This window comes from Vanessa cardui, chromosome 8 (assembly GCF_905220365.1).
Source record: "Vanessa cardui chromosome 8, ilVanCard2.1, whole genome shotgun sequence".
In the NCBI taxonomy this organism is placed as follows: Eukaryota; Metazoa; Arthropoda; class Insecta; order Lepidoptera; family Nymphalidae; genus Vanessa; species Vanessa cardui.
This window is the reverse complement of record NC_061130.1, coordinates 14,888,019-14,905,539: the sequence shown is the minus strand read 5'-3', so window position 1 is coordinate 14,905,539 and position 17,521 is coordinate 14,888,019. Positions and strand designations below refer to the sequence as shown.

At 37.9% G+C, this 17,521-nt stretch overlaps 1 protein-coding gene across 1 annotated transcript in view; it reads left to right on the top strand.

The window, feature by feature from the left end:
- The window catches only part of LOC124531855 (apoptosis-resistant E3 ubiquitin protein ligase 1), a 30,248-nt gene extending 13,241 nt beyond the window's left edge, over positions 1-17,007 (top strand). The window contains exons 3-13 of the mRNA XM_047106411.1: positions 11,839-12,047; positions 12,161-12,300; positions 12,563-12,703; positions 12,893-13,001; positions 13,259-13,446; positions 13,505-13,703; positions 13,839-14,194; positions 14,260-14,437; positions 14,499-14,644; positions 14,816-14,959; positions 15,098-17,007. Of these exons, the coding sequence (XP_046962367.1) occupies positions 11,839-12,047; positions 12,161-12,300; positions 12,563-12,703; positions 12,893-13,001; positions 13,259-13,446; positions 13,505-13,703; positions 13,839-14,194; positions 14,260-14,437; positions 14,499-14,644; positions 14,816-14,959; positions 15,098-15,790 (2,503 nt within the window). The 3' untranslated portion in view covers positions 15,791-17,007. The remainder of the gene's footprint in view (positions 1-11,838; positions 12,048-12,160; positions 12,301-12,562; positions 12,704-12,892; positions 13,002-13,258; positions 13,447-13,504; positions 13,704-13,838; positions 14,195-14,259; positions 14,438-14,498; positions 14,645-14,815; positions 14,960-15,097) is intronic.
- Positions 17,008-17,521: the final 514 nt, after the last annotated feature.

The following is a 17,521-nucleotide window of genomic DNA, read 5'->3' as shown; positions in this document are numbered from 1 at the left end:
ACGGTTTTTGTGATATTTTTGTGTTAGCTGATCATTCTGTCATAGAAACACGCCTTTAAAAAAACAGCACCTTACATTAATGTTATTAAATATGACATCATTAAAATACTATATTATTTAGATTGAATTCTCTAGTGGAAATCCCTTTGACTAAGTACTGCAGTACACGTTGAAAAAAGTCATTATACCATCCTTAGGTTAACTTTGGTAAAGTCGGAAATATTTACATTTTTTAAACATCTTCAAAAAAGAAGGAGGTAATTAATTCAGTTGCTTTTTTATGTTTTAGAACTCCGTCATTTATGATCCGAGAATTTTTTTGTTCGTTTTTTATATTAATATTACATTTTTATATTAAAATTTTGTAAAATAAATGTGACTATAGTAATAACTTGTAATACCAAGTTTCTGCCTTCGTTAAGTCAATAGGGACATAAGGTATATTTTTACTAAAATTCACATACGTGGTCCTTCGATATTAAAACAAAGTAGTTTGCAATATTATAATAGAAAGAGGCTTCATATATTTTCAATAATATCAATACCCCAAATGTGTTAGTTCTGATACTGATAATTTTCAGCAACGCCGTGTCGCTACCCAGAAAAGGAATCTCGAATGCCTGATAAAATTTAAGAGACAACAACAATTTCCTTTAACAAAAACTTTCTATAACTTCGTATAACAAGTTATTTACAGCCGGGGTAAGAAAAGATTGAGCGATAATCTGCTTTACCGATCGAGAATGACATATTGCGTCAAATGATTTGATGATTAGATTCGAAAGGTACTAAGAGCTTAAGACTTAAATTCAATTGCAAAATTGGTTATTCATCATAAAACATATTATATGTTCAATATAAGTTTAAGTGTAACTAATATTTAATACTGTTTGATTGTCAAATAAAGAAAAAAGACTCATCTCATTATGGCTTCTAAGGTTTTATGTAGGAAACGCTATCGGATCTTAATAGAAATATTTATCCGTTTATTTTGTAATTCAGCCGTCAATATATTTTTTATAAAACTTCATTTAATAACAATGTCATGTCACAGCGTTCTAAATTCTGACTCATGTTCGCTTTTGTTGAAAATTGCTTTGTATGGGATGGACAAGCCAATTTTTAAGCGACATTTTTCATTAAGCTGACTTGCTATCCAGGTTTTGCGTGTAAAATATTTTTTTTGGATACAGGTAATAAGTATTCGGTGTATTGTCTATGGAAAAGCAATATATAATATACATACACAAGGTAGATGTTTTATTGAAATTAAAATATAATGTTTAAAAATAAGCTATGAATTATTATGGTGTCAATTCTAAGTCCACCTTCATTTCCGAACGTGTACAGAAAACAGCTTAAAGACTTCCTGATCATATGTACAGAGCTATTACATATCAAGTTACAAAGAAGCTTTAAGAAAATCTGTTAACTGATTTCCACATGACACAGAGAGAAAATAAGTTATAGACGAGATTCAAAATAGATTCAACTTTTTAAAGAACAGGCAAGAAGTTTTTTTAATAATATTATAGCTGACCCCATAGAAGTTATCCTGTCATAGCTCTGAATATACATTTAGAACTGGAATAAATAATTAAAACGCATATAATTCAAATCCATAGTGTTTATTGTATTGCTTTTTGTTACAGTTAATATTGCTGTTACGTCATAAAAGCCCTTAATTTTCTGAAATTCTTCAAACCTCTGCAAATTTTTCTCAATTATTTTCTTTCCATAAAAATATTTAATAAAATAATATAAGGTGTGAAGTTGTCTATTTTGAGCGACTTGATACTTAATTGGTTGTTTATCGATCAACTTCATCGAGTAGTATCGTCACCTTGTGCGCGTTCGACATAAAATTCGATATTATTATTGTTTCATAATAATCAAAAATAAGTGGTTAACACTCGTGGTTTTTACGGAAATAAAACACTGTCTAACATTACACTCCAATTTTACAATAGTTGGGCCGCGTAGCGTAGTACCAGGTATTTAAATAACAGAATGCCCTATTCTATCCTTCGCGCATCCTATCTACTTTATACAAAAATAGTCGAAAGTAAGTTTACGAACAAGTGAGGTTAAATTATCAAAATTTTAAATAATGTAATACACTATTTCTGCCTCTCACAACCACTTTGTGGAACCAGCTTTCGCCGGCGGTTTTTCCAAACCAATACGACATGGGAACCTTCAAGAAAAGAGCGTACTCCTTTCTTAAAGGCCGGCAACGCACCTGCAAGCCCCCTGGGGTTGCAGATGTCCATGGGCGATGGTAGTCACTTTCCATCAGGTGAGCCATCCTGCTCGTTTGCCACATGTCTCTTAAAAAAAAAGACAAATGCACATAATAAAGTATTGGTAAATAAATCAGGATATAATATATTATTGAGAGTAGTTATTATACCCTGTATATACCAATAGCTGGATTACTATGTGCCACTTGTTAACAAAGTATAACATGAAAAACAAAATCTACTGCCACTAAACTTAGTGGACTAAGTAGTCATTATATATTAGAAGCATGTTATTTCGTATTCGAGTATAATGATTTATATTCGCAATCAACACACAAAAGATGGCGTGACTAAAGGGAGTGGGGTCTTCATTATTGTATATAAAGAACAATGTTTTGTGTCAAAAGTAATATTATATGTTACGTGATTTATGTCCTATAAGCATTGTAAGTATTGCGGACCCCAGCATATGAAGACGCGTTGGCAACACTTGTGATGAGGGTCTACTATGGATATTCTGGATAACGAACAGAAAATGGCGATCCATAAAGATGGTGGGCTAAATAAGAGACTGGCCGATTTAATCCAGATCATGGTATAAAATGGTAAAAAAATATATATTACAAAATTGTAAAAGGATACATTCCGAGAGACGTCGTCTGAAATCTACGACTACCAATGCAGACAGAAACGTAAATTTACACATTTATGTTGCATACGTGAGCCGAGATGGCCCAGTGGTTAGAACGCGTGCATCTTAACCGTTGATTGCGGGTTCAAACCCAGGCAAGCACCGCTGATTTATGTGCTTAATTTGTCTTTATAATTCATCTCGTGCTCAGCGGTGAAGGAAAACATCGTGAGGAAACCTGCATGTGTCTAATTTAATTGAAATTCTGACACATGTGCATTCCACCAACCCGCATTGGAACAGCGTGGTGGAATATGTTCCAAACCCTCTCCCTAATGGAAGAGGAGGCCTTATCCCAGCAGTGGGAAATTTACAGGCTGTTACTATGTTGCATATGAATGCGATGTATAAAAAGTCCTAAAATTTAAATTGTGATGTTGCCTGTTAATAAAAACATGCAGTCATAAAATAAGCAACACATATTCAAATCAAATTAATTTTACTCAAGTAAACTTCACAATTAAGCGTTTTTGAATTGTCGGTAATTAAATAATACCGTTTCGGAAAGTATCCTATAGCGAGAAAAATGGCAAGAAACTCGCATAGTTGCTTATTTCAAATAAACAGATTAACAATGCTGTTCTTTCCGATAATTAGTGTCCTTTGATTGACCCAGCCTTACTCAGAGTTTTTTTAAAAAGCACCTGTTTTAATAAATTATTAAATTTTTTTTTTTCTGAATAAACTTTTTAAATTTTGTAAATGGTACATTGATTATATTTTCCGGTATCTAATTATATATGCGTAGTTAAAGATAATAAACGCCAAATACGGTAACAGGTCTGTGATACAAATATAACATTAAAAAAATATATTGCTGAAAGGATGAAATAACTTTTTAATCTAAGTTTCTTTTTCATCGCGACAGAGACCGGTAGCACACCAGAGATTTTCTTCTCAAGCTCGACTTTGAAATTTAATTTTATATTCAAAATTTTAAAGCATTTTTTAAACTATGGTACGTAATTTTTTCGTTGAAATACAGTAAGGCGAACTTTTGTACCTGACTCTGTTATATTTTTCCCACATCTCATAGAAATTAGTATAACAATAGAACAGAATCTAACATAGTATAAAACAAAGACACCGCTGTCTGTCCCTATCTATGCTTAGATGTTTAAAATAACGCAACAGATTTTGATGCGGTTTTTTTAATTGATTCGACTGGAATGTTTTTGTATATATGTAAATGGACCGTCGGACATTCATTCAACGACCTCCGTGGTCGAGTAGCGTGTAGACCGTTTTAATGGGTTCGCCAATCCGAGGTTCAATTCCCAGCCGAGTTACTTACATTGGGATCAGAGTAATGTATATGATGTTGTCCACTACTTATAAGTTTATAAAAAAAAATCAATATCGTAAAGAAACACTGATAACTTTAGAAGTATCTGATGTGATTTCATAAAAAATTACAAGCTGTTGTCTGTTGTGTATTTGGTATCAGTATAGCATCGATGCGAAGCCGGGGCGGGTAGCTAGTATATTATAAAACCGTCGTGATAAACGAGTTTTGTTATTTGGTCTGATATAAAGTGGAATTGCGAATGAATATTTGACCGCGATACAAAATTAATTGTAATACGGACGGCGCAGCGTCGTCCGACGTTTATTACAACGTCGGGCCATTTCGATCGAGTATTCATTTTATTCATTACTTCGTTTTATTTGAGGAATAATTACGATGCTATTTGTATCAAATCGGAATCTTAAACGGATTTATGTGGTTTAAATTTACAATGTATTTTATTAAGTTTTACTACGGTACTAACCGTAATAGGCTTAAGTCGAAGTACTACAAACTGCATTAAAAAGAAATAAAACAAAAAATGTTAAAAAAGATTATAAACTTTATTAAACATGCAAGCTGGTATTTAAAAATATGTAGGGTCGTGAGAAATTCTACTTCTTCGGCGTAATAAAAGGGGTTTTTAATTGCATGCAAAATAATTATCAATTACAAAAAAAAACAATAATAAAATTATAATGACTTATCAATAATAAAATTATAATTATCGTATGTCATACCATATACTGCAAAGGCGAAAGTATCTCTGTCTGTTACACTGGATAGAATTTAATGAAATTTTGCTATCAAGCAAGTTTGAATCTCAGGAAAAAAACAATTCATTTTAAAACGTAACCACTAAAATGCGAGCGAAAGTATGTAATAAAATTTAATAAACATTGTGAAGTGGCTAGTTTATTGTGCTACTTTATAATATAATGTTAATATGATCTTGTATACAACAACAACAGCCTGTAAATTCCCACTACTGGGCCTCCTCTCCTTTTGAGGAGAAGGTTTTGGAACATATTCCACCACGCTGTTCCAATGCGGATTCAATGAAATTAGACACATGCAGGTTTCTTCACGATGTATACCTTCCGCCGAGCACGAGATGAATTATAAATACAAATTAAGCACATATATATAGTGGTGCTTGCCTGGGTTTGAACCCGAAATCATCGGCTAAGATGCATGTGTTCTAACCACTGGGCCATCTCGGCTCGGTGAAATGTCTATTTAGAGCGATTTGTCACTTAGTTGTCGGTTTACCGAGCAACTTTATAATATAATTTAAATGTGATCTTATAAAAAAATCATTAGTATATTTTTTCATACGCGCGACAAGTACAACTTCTAAAATGAAACCGGGCACTAGGCTCGCTCATTATGTACTAGAGGCGTATTGTTTCGTGTTTAAGTACAATGACTTATTTTCAGTAATGTGAAACACACTGAAATACACTCTGATGCAAAAGTTGTTTTAGCATATTAATAAATACAATATACTGATCATGTTATGTCTATTAAAACAATAAAAACAACAATTAGATAATTTAGGTGTAAGCTCTATAAATGATTATTAAAGAGTTTAAAATGTAAATAATATTATTATTATAACTATTGGCGTACAGACAATTTATTAAAATTTTAGATATCTGTTTTCACGCTTATTATAAGAGGCGAAATATGAATTATTTGTCCGTAGGTACTTTATTATTTGACAACAGACACATTTGTTGTAGGCTCAAAATAAGTGTTTTTCGTATATAAAGATTATTATTGTGACGTATTTGTTTTAGTACTTATAAGAAAATGTGCTGAGATGGCCCAGTGGTTAGAACGCGTGCATCTTAACCGATGATTGCGGGTTCAAACCCAGACAAGCTATATATATGTGCTTAATTTGTGTTTATAATTCATCTCGTGAGGAAAACATCGTGAGGAAACCTGCATGTGTCTAATTTCATCGAAATTCTGCCACATGTGCATTCCACCAACCCGCATTGGAACAGCGTGGTGGAATATGTTCCAAACCCTCTCCTTAATGGAAGAGGAGGTCTTATCTCAGCAGTGGGAAATGTACAGGCTGTTACTTTACTTTACTTTACTTTAAGAAAATGTGGTGGTGATGGCTATTATAGCATACATTATGAAGCATGTACTACACTAAATGCCATATATAATATCTCGATACTCGAGACATCTTTCGGGATGTTTAGCAAAATAGGAATATTTTCGGTAGCGTTCAGTATATTTACTACTGTACCATATTTATCCATGACATATATAATTGTATAATTATAATAGAAACAAATTACTAAAATCAATTTTCCAACATCATCATCATCATACATCAATTTTCTAACACCGCAAAGTAAATTTATACAATAAAATTTCAGAGATAACATCGTAAATTGTTATGGTCTGAGTGTTTGTGTTCGATGTGGTCTCAGACATTGGGTCTGACGGAGGTCATTTTAACTTCCCTTTTAAAATATGTAGTAGTGAGTTCATTAAATTGGGACAACGTGGTTATACAAGTACCTTTTTGATTTTCCCATTTCTCCAGATTTCGATTGTAGTTAAAGTTATGTATATTTAGAATGTATGTCTGTGTATATTAATGCCCATATATCTATACTTCTATACTAATATTAAAAATGTGAAAGTAATTCTGTTAGTCTCTCTGTCGGTCTTTCACGACTAAACCGCTGAACCGAATTTGATGAAATTTGGTATGAAGAAAATTTGAACTCTAAGGACATAAGCTACTTTTCTAACCTAACCTATCATATGACAACCAAACCCAAAAACGGCAGCGAAGCCGCGGGCTATAACTAGTATTTTCATAAATGTTAATATTGTCGCTAAATTTAAATAAAATGTATATTCATTTATTTTAGTAAAAGTAAATTTTAGGCAAGTAAACGAGCTAATGCGTTACTTGATAGTAAGTAGTCACCTTGGTCCATAAACAGTGACACTGCAAAAACTATAAAGTACATACTTATACATCAACAATGCGCTGCCAATCATAGGATATTAGATGCTAGTCAAGTGTGTTGTATTGTTTAAAATTAAATAAAATTAATTATTGATATTTTGCGTTGGATTCATTTAATCGAAGTAAAAATTGTGTTTGGGCAGACCGGATCGTAACGAGATAAGTTTTTATGAACCCATCCAATAATAAAATTATATATTTAAAAGATAAAAATGCGAATAAAGATATAAATTATGCTTTTTAATAAAATTTGGCATTCCACAGAGTTCAGTTGCGTAGTTGACAATGAAGGTCAAAGATAAAAGCATTGCAGGTCTCTAAATCGAATTATTTTCTCAACGAACGTGTAGCTGTAGGTACAGCCGAATATTTGCTAGTCCGTATCGGTATTTGTACTCTCGTGCCAGCGAAGCGCACCGACTTCCTATAAATTTCATATAGTTTTTAAACTGATCAGTGAAACGATTTTACTATCTTTCAATAATAAACTTGAATCTATGGTTGTGCTGTCAGAAGTAATACGTGTTTGGTTGCAGACAATGAACTTCTTTTATTTTTTTAATTCAATCAGGCCCAATGGTTAGAACTCATTAACCGATGATTGCGGGTTCAAACCCAGGCAAGCACCACTAAATATATGTGCTTAATTTGTTTTTATAATTCATCTCGTGCTCGGCGGTGAAGGAAAACACCGTGAGGAAACCTGCATGTGTCTAATTTCATCGAAATTCTGCCGCATGTGCATTCCACCAACCCGCATTGGAACAGCGTTCTGGAATATATTCTAAACCCTCTTCTTAATGGAAGAGGAGGCCTTATCCCAGTGGAAAATTACAGGATGTTACTTTTCTTTACTTTATAGGATGTTTGTTAAATGTCCTCGCTAAAACGGCTAAACGAATCAGAATAAAATTTGGTACAGAGATGGATATTATAGTCTGGTTTCTGTAGGATAGCAATATTTTAATTTTTTTTAGATTTTAGTTTGGACATGATTTTTCTATACTCTTAGCCAAGGATTCGAAGGGTTTTTTGATATAAGAGACTTTTTATCCGCAAAAATGTTCGTCCACTATTTTCTGCTTCAGATATATGGCAGATAGATAGCTTAAAGTTAAAAGATTTAATCTTCTGTAATTGATACCGTTTGTGACACATAAACCGATTGCAATTTTTTTTTGACTAGACGTTAATATATCCGGGTTTCAATTAATGGTATTTTTTGACCAGATGCCAGAAGAAAAAGCGCAGCATAGCTGCTTGATTCGTGTGCCTGGTGGTATAATGGTCCGCTAGACATAAAGATAAAAATATGGTGTTTAGTAGATCTGTAATTATTAGCGATATAACTTTATGTTGATATTTAAACCTATCTTGTAATAAATAAATCACAAGGATAAGTTTCATGTCAAGATATTCTAATAATTCTTTACTTTAAGTAATAAAAATAATTATGAGTAAACTTTAAATTGAGGGTGGAGATGGCCCAGTGGTTAGAACGCGCGCATCTTGCGGTTTCAAATCCAGGCAAGCACCGCTGATTCATGTGCTTAATTTGTCTTTATAATTCATCTCTTGCTCGGCGGTGAAGGAAAACATCGTGAGGAAACCTGCATGTGACAAATTTCATAGAAATTCTGCCACATGTATATTCCACCAACCCGCATTGGAACAGCGTGGTAGAATATGTTCCAAACCTTCTCCTCAAAGGGTGAGGAATTTACAGGCTGTTGTTGTTGTTTGTTAAACTTTAAAAGGGAATAATTTTAAGGCGACAACGTTGAGGACGATATTTGCCACTGATTTCTATACGGACCAATCTACTTGTTCAGTTACTTTAACAATAGAAGTGAAACTTCTTCTAGGAATAAAGTTTGAATGAATATATTTCAAGTCAAAAATGTTTCAATTTCGCCAAATACCTCGCGGACGCTTTATTGGACTTTTTTGTAATCTGTCTTAAACGTTACGTCCGAAGTTTTTTATGAGAAAAGTTACTGCATAAATAAAAGCTAATTTTAAATAAAATCAATGCTTCCCAAACATCTATAGTGATGAAATTAAATTTGTAAATATATGTACATTATGTTTTGTAATTTTCTTTTCTATTTTATTCAATTAATTCTAAACATTCAAAATTAAATTTAATATAAGTGTATTATATTTTTTTAAATTATTGTAGATAATTTCATTACAACTACAACTTTCTTTACAACAGTAAATTTTTAGCAAATATAATATTACTTATTCTAAAAAAAATATATACCAGAAATAAAATAAAACCTGCTTTTGTTACTAACGATTTAACTAGAATTTACATAATGTTTATAGAAAATAGTAATAACAAGATAAATATAAAAAAATAATCAACATTATGTTTTCAAAATTACTAAAATTACGCGATAGCTGCAGTAGCAAGCAGGACTGATCTTGGCGTCATTTAATCCTTGAAATAATCTTCTATTTCTTTTAATTTACTGATGGAATAAATGCTTTACAAATTTTATACGAATCAAGTTTATGTCATCAACTTCCTCCGTAAAAGTGTTGTTTAAGCAGATTATTACTATTGTTTTGGTCTAATACTCCATACGTTTTAATCTATTTCCAAGATGCGTTTTCTTTGAAATCCACTTGATACTTGTTGCGCTGATACTATACTCATTACTAATTTACGAATCGTCATTACATAGTATAAAACAGAGTCGCTCACTACCGTCTGTCCTTATGTAGGCATAGATTTTTAAAATTACGCAACGGATTTTGATGCGTTATTTAATAGATAGAGTCACCACTCTATCACCATCCGTAAGGAAGGTTTTTGTATGTAATACATGGACGATATATTAAAGAAACAAGAAAAATTCTGTAATATATTATTTAGTATCAGCATTGCACCCGTGCGAAGTCGGGGCGTGTCGCTAGTAAATAATAAATGATTTCATTACTTCATTGAGAGATATCGTTCCAGGGTTATCATTATTTTGTAACGATTATTTTTCCATAATTGTAAAACATGTTTATTTCGAAATTGCCAGTAAGCGACAATCTTAGTTTCTCTTTTCTCGCTAAGTACAAAGGAAAACCGGCAAGTAAATAGTGTTGGCAAATGTATGCCGAGTTGTTCTCGACCGAGATTTCTCGTCTCTATTTACGCGGGATCGCACTTCTTAAGGAACCGTGTAAGCAAATTTTGCGTGTTGAATCCGATTTGTAATTTTCGACTAACCGCATATTTCCAATGTTTCTTTTCTCGTATTGTTTGTCATGTGAAACTTAATCAATTGTTAATTTTGTTACTTTTTTAAAGTCATTGTTATTTGACGTAGACACATACGAATGTTCTTTGCAAGTAAGATAAAACCTATCGACTCATTTTCAATCCAATACAATGAATCCGATGACAATGGAAGATGGGTCATCTTATCGAGATCTTGTCAAGTTGGTATAATTAGGAATATACGAGAGGGTATAATTAACCACCAAGTCCACACTTGCGGTTAAAAATGCAAAATGTTGAAACGAATCGAAATTATTTGACATATCGAGAATCTGTTTTATATATGACATTTTTATGAACCATTACATTCGACATTTCTATGATAATATTCAACGTAATATGTATTTTCCCTTCATTTTATTTCGCTTAGATCCTTCAGGATGGTCGTAAAATAAATCCTGTCTCAAATATATTTGCACGAAATCGTTTCTATGGTATATCAGAATATGTTTTAAACCTACTTTCTTAAAAAAAAAAACATATATATAATATAAAAGTTCCACATAAATTTCTAAACGACTGAAAAATATCTATTTAATCCAACTTGGTCCTTTAGAGATAATAGAGTTACGACCGTAGATTTTGCTTTCAAATCAAAGTCTATTTCACAATCGCTACCTAATTTTATTATCCTTACCTAATTTATTACCTTGCATCAAGATTAACTACTACTATAATAATACGGCTAATTTTCAAGATATCATATTTCTTTATATTTTGTAAGAGGCCTTTAGTCGATGACATTATAAACGGCAGTATTTTAAACACCAAAAGTTAATATATTTGTAACCATTGTAAGATATTTTTTTGCTATAGCAAGTGTTCCTGATGGTTAGTGGTCATCATTGCCCATAGATATTGAAGCTGCAAGAAAATTTAACTATTATTTTTATTGCCAATGTGAAACTAACCTTGGAACAGATCTCAAAGGACATAACATATCATTATATTCCTTGTATCTTCACCGTTCAAACCTAAACAAAAAATCTTGATTTTGGTGTCTGGCAGTATGATGTATGATATAGTAGGCGGTAGGTGGCCTTACCACTGAACAAAGTAGTTTCACTAACGAGCATCTATTCCACATGGTCATCTCGTCATTTAAATTCTGAGAAAATCACTTGATATTTAACGGTTTCATCTGGCCATGGTATTATGAATGTTCGTATAATAAAAATCTTCTTTATGCTATCAGTTACAAACCGTCTAGTAGTGTTCCCTGTGCCTGTTCTTACTTCGAACATGCGGTTGAAGAACAATTGAGTTGTAGTCGGTTATTACCCAGAATAATGCGAAGAATGCTTTACCACCTGTAATAAACCGTTTCAGGCTTCTCAGCTTGGATGTTTCCTCCTTAGAAGATGTGTACTGGTTGGAGGATACGACCGCCAGGCACGTGATCGATCCGAAGGACTTCAACGCATGGTCCGCAGCGAGACAGAGCCTGCCAACTGGCAAGGAGGCGCTGCAGTCGCTTAAGTCGGACTTGTGGAGCGCGGTAGTAAAAAGCAGCAAACATCAAGATGCTTGGACTTGGGGTAAATAAACGTTACATTTTTAAAACGTGCTCAAATTAAATTCATAAGTTTTTAAAGTTGAAGGAAAAGCAAAGTTGTGTAATTGCGACTAAAAGTATTTTATTTTCTTGCAGGGGGCATGCTAGTAGTCTCTATCTCAGTATGTGGGCTGGTCACGTTGGCTGCTATGACGCAGCCGTCTCTGGCTCCCGAGGCTAAACATTCTCTTCTGCAATATGTCACCGGGAAGTACTTGCATCCACCAAGTTGTAAGGTAGACATTTTATGTGGGAATTTCTTCTAGTAGCCATAACGATACAATAAATATCTATACGTAATAGTAGTGTTTTAATTACGATATGAAGATTAAAACAATTATTCAAAAATTATTAAAGAATTAAATGCATTTATTGTCGAATATTTTTTGGAATGAAAGAGAAGTTTCGCCTAGTTCAGAAATCTTGTGGAATGAACAATACAATTTTTATATTTAGTCTCGTCTAATTTAATGATATACTTGTATTTGATATTTCCAGGTTGAATGGGGTTGGGAAGAACCCCAGGCTGTCGGAGACACGATGTGCTTTACGGTTTTCTGCTTCCAACGCAATGGTCAGCCTTATCCCATATGCGACACTGATGAGCTGGTCGTTAATATCTCGCATGGAACTAGAAAGGTAGGTTCGGGTGGACTTTAGGGAAGGGCATTTTGTGAGAAAAAAATATTTTTGGAATTAATTACTGATAAATGGGATCGTACACTCCATTTTAGACATTTGAGTAATTAGAAGCATCATTTTCATAAAAAAGAACAGGGTAGGACTGGGGAGTCACTCTAATGAATGAAAATGGTGGCTGTCGTCCAGATAACAGCGGTGGTGGAGCTGGGCTCGGGGGACCCGGCGAAGGCGAACACCGCGCGCGTCAAATTCACCGTCCGCACCGCCGGCGTGTACATTATTAATATTTTAATCGGTGAGTTCAACGCTTTTGGTGCTCATATTTATTGGATACTCATTCTTTATGTGCCGATCGCTTTTAATAATAGGTTAGGTAGAATACTTATTCATGTAAGAAAAATCTCTCGGTAATCAATTCTCGAATGAAATGTTAAGGGTTTACAACAAAGCAATCGATGCTAGTTGTACACGTGAATGCGACTCGATCGTTGGGCGCGATTCTATGAAATGGCACTTTCGAGTAGTGTACCACTGAACGCAAGGCGTGCGCAGGCGGGCAGGTGGGCGCGGGCGGGCCGTTCCGCAAGTGGTTCCTGGCGGGGCGCGTGGAGGCGCGGCGCTCGCGCGTGGGGCGCGCGCACGGCGCGCTGGTGTGCACGGCGGCGCGCGCGCGCTGCCTGCACGTGCACCCGCGCGACCGCTTCGACAACCCCGCCACGCTGGACCGGCCCGCCGACCAGGTACGTGCCGGAGCGCCGCCCGCCCGGGCCCGCGCGCGCTACAGCGTCCCGTCCGCAGGGCTTCTCCGTGGAGCTGGCCCCGCTGGGCGGCGCGGCCGAGCCGGCGCTGGCCGCGGCCGCCACGTTCGAGTACGACGCCGTCAACCAGCGCGTGAGCCTGGCGCTGTGCTTCCCGCGCCCCGGCGTGTTCCGCGCCGCCGTGTACTACGAGCGCGTGCTGCTGCTCAACGGGGAGTTCGACTGCATCGTGCTCACGGGTACGCGCTCCTCCCACGTGTCACGTGTTACGGTCGATACCACCCCCATCGATAGCATAAGACACTGGAGTATTACCCGTCTGGTAGTATCATAACGCGTGAAGGCAAGCGAGCTGAGCGGGGGCGTGTCGGCAGCGGGCGACACGGCGTCGGTGCAGCGGCAGCTGGGCGCGCGGCGCGGCGCGGCGTTCGAGGCGCGCGTGGTGGGCGCGCGCGCGCGGCGCGTGCTGTGCTGCCTGAGCGCCAAGCAGCTGCTCGTCAAGGACTACATCCTGCGCTTCATCCCCAAGCGCATCACGTCGTTCCGCCTGTGCCCGTCCACGCGCCTGCAGCTGGCGGCGCGGCCGGAGGGCTCGGGCCCGGCCGGCGAGCTCACGCTGGACGACGGCGTGCAGCCCACGCTGCGCCTGTGGAGCGCCGAGCGCGACCTGCTGGCCGCCGCCTTCACGCAGCTGCTGCTCGCCAACTGCGGCGGCGAGGACGGCTTCAAGGTGCGCGAGTGGCGCCGCTGCCCCCTCGGGCGCGCCCGCCCCGTCTGACCGCCCGTCCTTTGCAGAACAAGCAGGACTTCTTCTACAGCGAGGTGCGCAAGGCGCACGCGCGGCACCCGCACGAGAAGCTGGCGCTGCGCGTGAACCGCGCCGAGCTGGTGCGCTCGAGCCTGAAGGCGACCCGGCACTTCACGCTGGCCGACTGGTGCAAGAACTTCGACGTGAGCTTCCAGGGCGAGCAGGGTGCGTAGAGCGGGCGGGGAGGGGCGACCGCGCGGGCCCCGGTGACGGTATGCGTGTGCAGGTGTGGACTGGGGCGGCGTGCGACGGGAGTGGTTCTCCCAGCTGTGCGCGCAGCTGTTCGACGCCAAATTCGGCCTGTTCGTATCCTGCCAGGACTCGCCGGCCGGCCTCGTGCATCCCAACCCCGACCGTCCGCCGCATCTCAAGGTGAGACCCGAGCGCCCTTTCGAAATTGCATCCCCTCGATCGCGCTGTCTCGTAAATACAACACAACTTGTAGAGGATCATATATTAACAAACCATAATCGAGACCGAAGGAGAGGCCTGAATGTTCCCTCGTTCTGACCGAATGCGCGTGCGGGTTGTGCGCGGTTGCAGCTGAAGCACTTCGAGTTCGCGGGCAAGATCATGGGCAAGTGCCTGTACGAGAGCGCGCTGGGCGGCGCCTACCGCCAGCTCGTGCGCGCGCGCTTCGCCCGCTCCTTCCTCGCGCAGATCATCGGCCTGCGCGTGCACTACAAGGTGACCCCCCGTCGCTTACGATAACTATGTCAATGCTATTATTATATTGTACTTCTTCAACAGTATCAAAATTACTTTAATTCGATTTTCAAACTAGATGCTAGTGTATATTCAGTAAATGTTTGTACTTGATTTCAGTACTTCGAACAAGACGATCCAGAACTATACTTGTCCAAAATTAAGTACATTCTCGAGACGGACCTGGACGGCCCGGACTCGCTGCCGGAGATCTACTTCTCGGACGACGTGTACGACTCGTCGGGCAAGTTCGTGGAGACGCGCGACCTGGTGGCCAACGGGTCGGCGCTGCGGGTGCGCAACGACAACAAGCTGCAGTACCTGGACGCGCTGGCGCAGTGGCGGCTGGCGGCGCGCTGGCGGCCCGAGACGGACGCGTTCCTGCGCGGCCTGACGCTGCTGGTGCCCGACAACCTGCTGGCCATCTTCGACGAGAACGAGCTGGAGCTGCTGGCGTGCGGCACGGACGAGGTGTGCGTGGCGGACTGGCGCGCGCACGCGCTGCTGGCGGGCGCGGGGCGCGACTGGCAGCGGCGCCTGGCGTGGCTGTGGGCGGCCGTGGGCAGCTTCAGCGCGGAGGAGCGCGCGCGCCTGCTGCAGTTCACGACGGGCTGCGCGCAGCTGCCGCCGGGCGGCTTCCAGGAGCTCAACCCGCGCTTCCAGATCACGGCGGCGCCCACGTTCGGCGCGCTGCCCACGGCGCACACGTGCTTCAACCAGCTGTGCCTGCCCGACTACGACTCCTACGAGCAGCTCGTGCGCGCGCTGCTGTGGGCCATCAACGAGGGCGGCGAGGGCTTCGGCATGATCTGAGCCCCCACTGCTCTTGTTCTCTTTCCTTTGTTGTTTCTATCGAATCTGATAAGTATGATTTCTTTTGCGGAGCTATCCATGGAAATGTATGCAATTCAAACAAAAAATATATTCTGGAATGTCGGTAGCTCCGATTATGATCAACTAGTTTCGCAACGGTCTATGAATTGTATTAGACAATAATATACAAGCAATCACGATCTCGTTGTCTAATAGTCGATATAGCAACTTTAGTCCGGACATAAAAACGTATATTTCTTAATAAAATACTGGTGCCAATTTTGTTGTCCACGATTCATGAGCTATTTTAAAAGGTACTAGAAATCGCCTTCTCTGTGATGTCTTTGCAATAAAAAAGCCGTCAAATCGAGATTGTGTGCAATTGAATCACGACTAATATTTTTAGATTTTGAGGCCTAGAGGATTACCAAAACGACTTAGAATTTATATATAATGTAAATAAGCGTTATTAAATTTGATCTCGACAAAATAAGTCTCACGCAAACGAATGGATAGTCCATATCGATATAATATCGAAAGCTATATCCTAGCAGCACTATGTTGTGATCTGGTTGTGTGGCAGAAATTAAAAACACATCAGTTGAGCAAGTAGTATATTATTTTCGAGTCGAATAATATATTGCTCATGAAAAAAAATTTAAAGTATTATTTTTTATTAATTTGTTAAATATTTATACATTTTCATTAATTAATATAAATGATTTATAGAGTTTTATATCATCGATATGATCTCCAACTAGTCATACTATAAATTATATTTTTAATGTCGACATTACTTATTTTTTTGTTAATACTTGTACCAAAGTAATACTTAATTATTCGTAAAAATGTTGCACAGTTTTGCAATTTTTTTTCTATGTGTTGTGTTAGAATTCTCATTAATAACATGAAGAAATAAAAATATATGACTATTATTAAAGCAGTCAACCTTAAAGTAGGATGTTTGTGAACGTAGGAGTTTTGTACGGGCTATGTGGATACTGTCATTAATTGAGATAGGAGAATATTTAATAATAAAACGCGGTCCATCCATCGTAAATATCCGTCGTCTGGAATTGAAAGCGACAATAAAGCCGATCCGTCACATAGGGCACAATCGTCGCTTGGCTTCGTTGCAAGAATTTTAACAATCACGTTTTTCGAACAAAGTGTGTTTATGCTTGAATGTATAATTGTTAATGCGCTATAATAATATTTAAAAAAAAAAACTACGTCTGTTACGTAACATTTACGTAATACAAAAAAATATATTGTTAAATATATTTAATAAAATCATATTGTTTGCCTTGTTTATGAAATGAAATTGTTTATCAAATACTCAGCAAGCTAGACACTTCTAATAGACTTTTTGTAAATAGCTTTAAAAACTGGCTTCCGTAAGTTACCGTACTAACTTTGTTTTCACGAGATGTCTAACTCACGACTATAAGTATGATAGTATTAAATTATTTCTGTTGATTAGAAGTATGTAGATGTTTATGGTTCAAATATAAAATATGAAGGCACGAATGACATCTAGTGGTTTAAATGTAACTAATTTTAAGGTGAAATTACTAATGCATTATAATAATAATTTATTAACAATGCATTTGCGCAGTTAGGATAACAAATTTATTAAGAAGTTTCTTTCACCGTTGTATTTTTTTTGTAAATTTGGCGATAAGAAATAATCTTTTTTTTATTTTATATATTTTATTAATATTAATAATA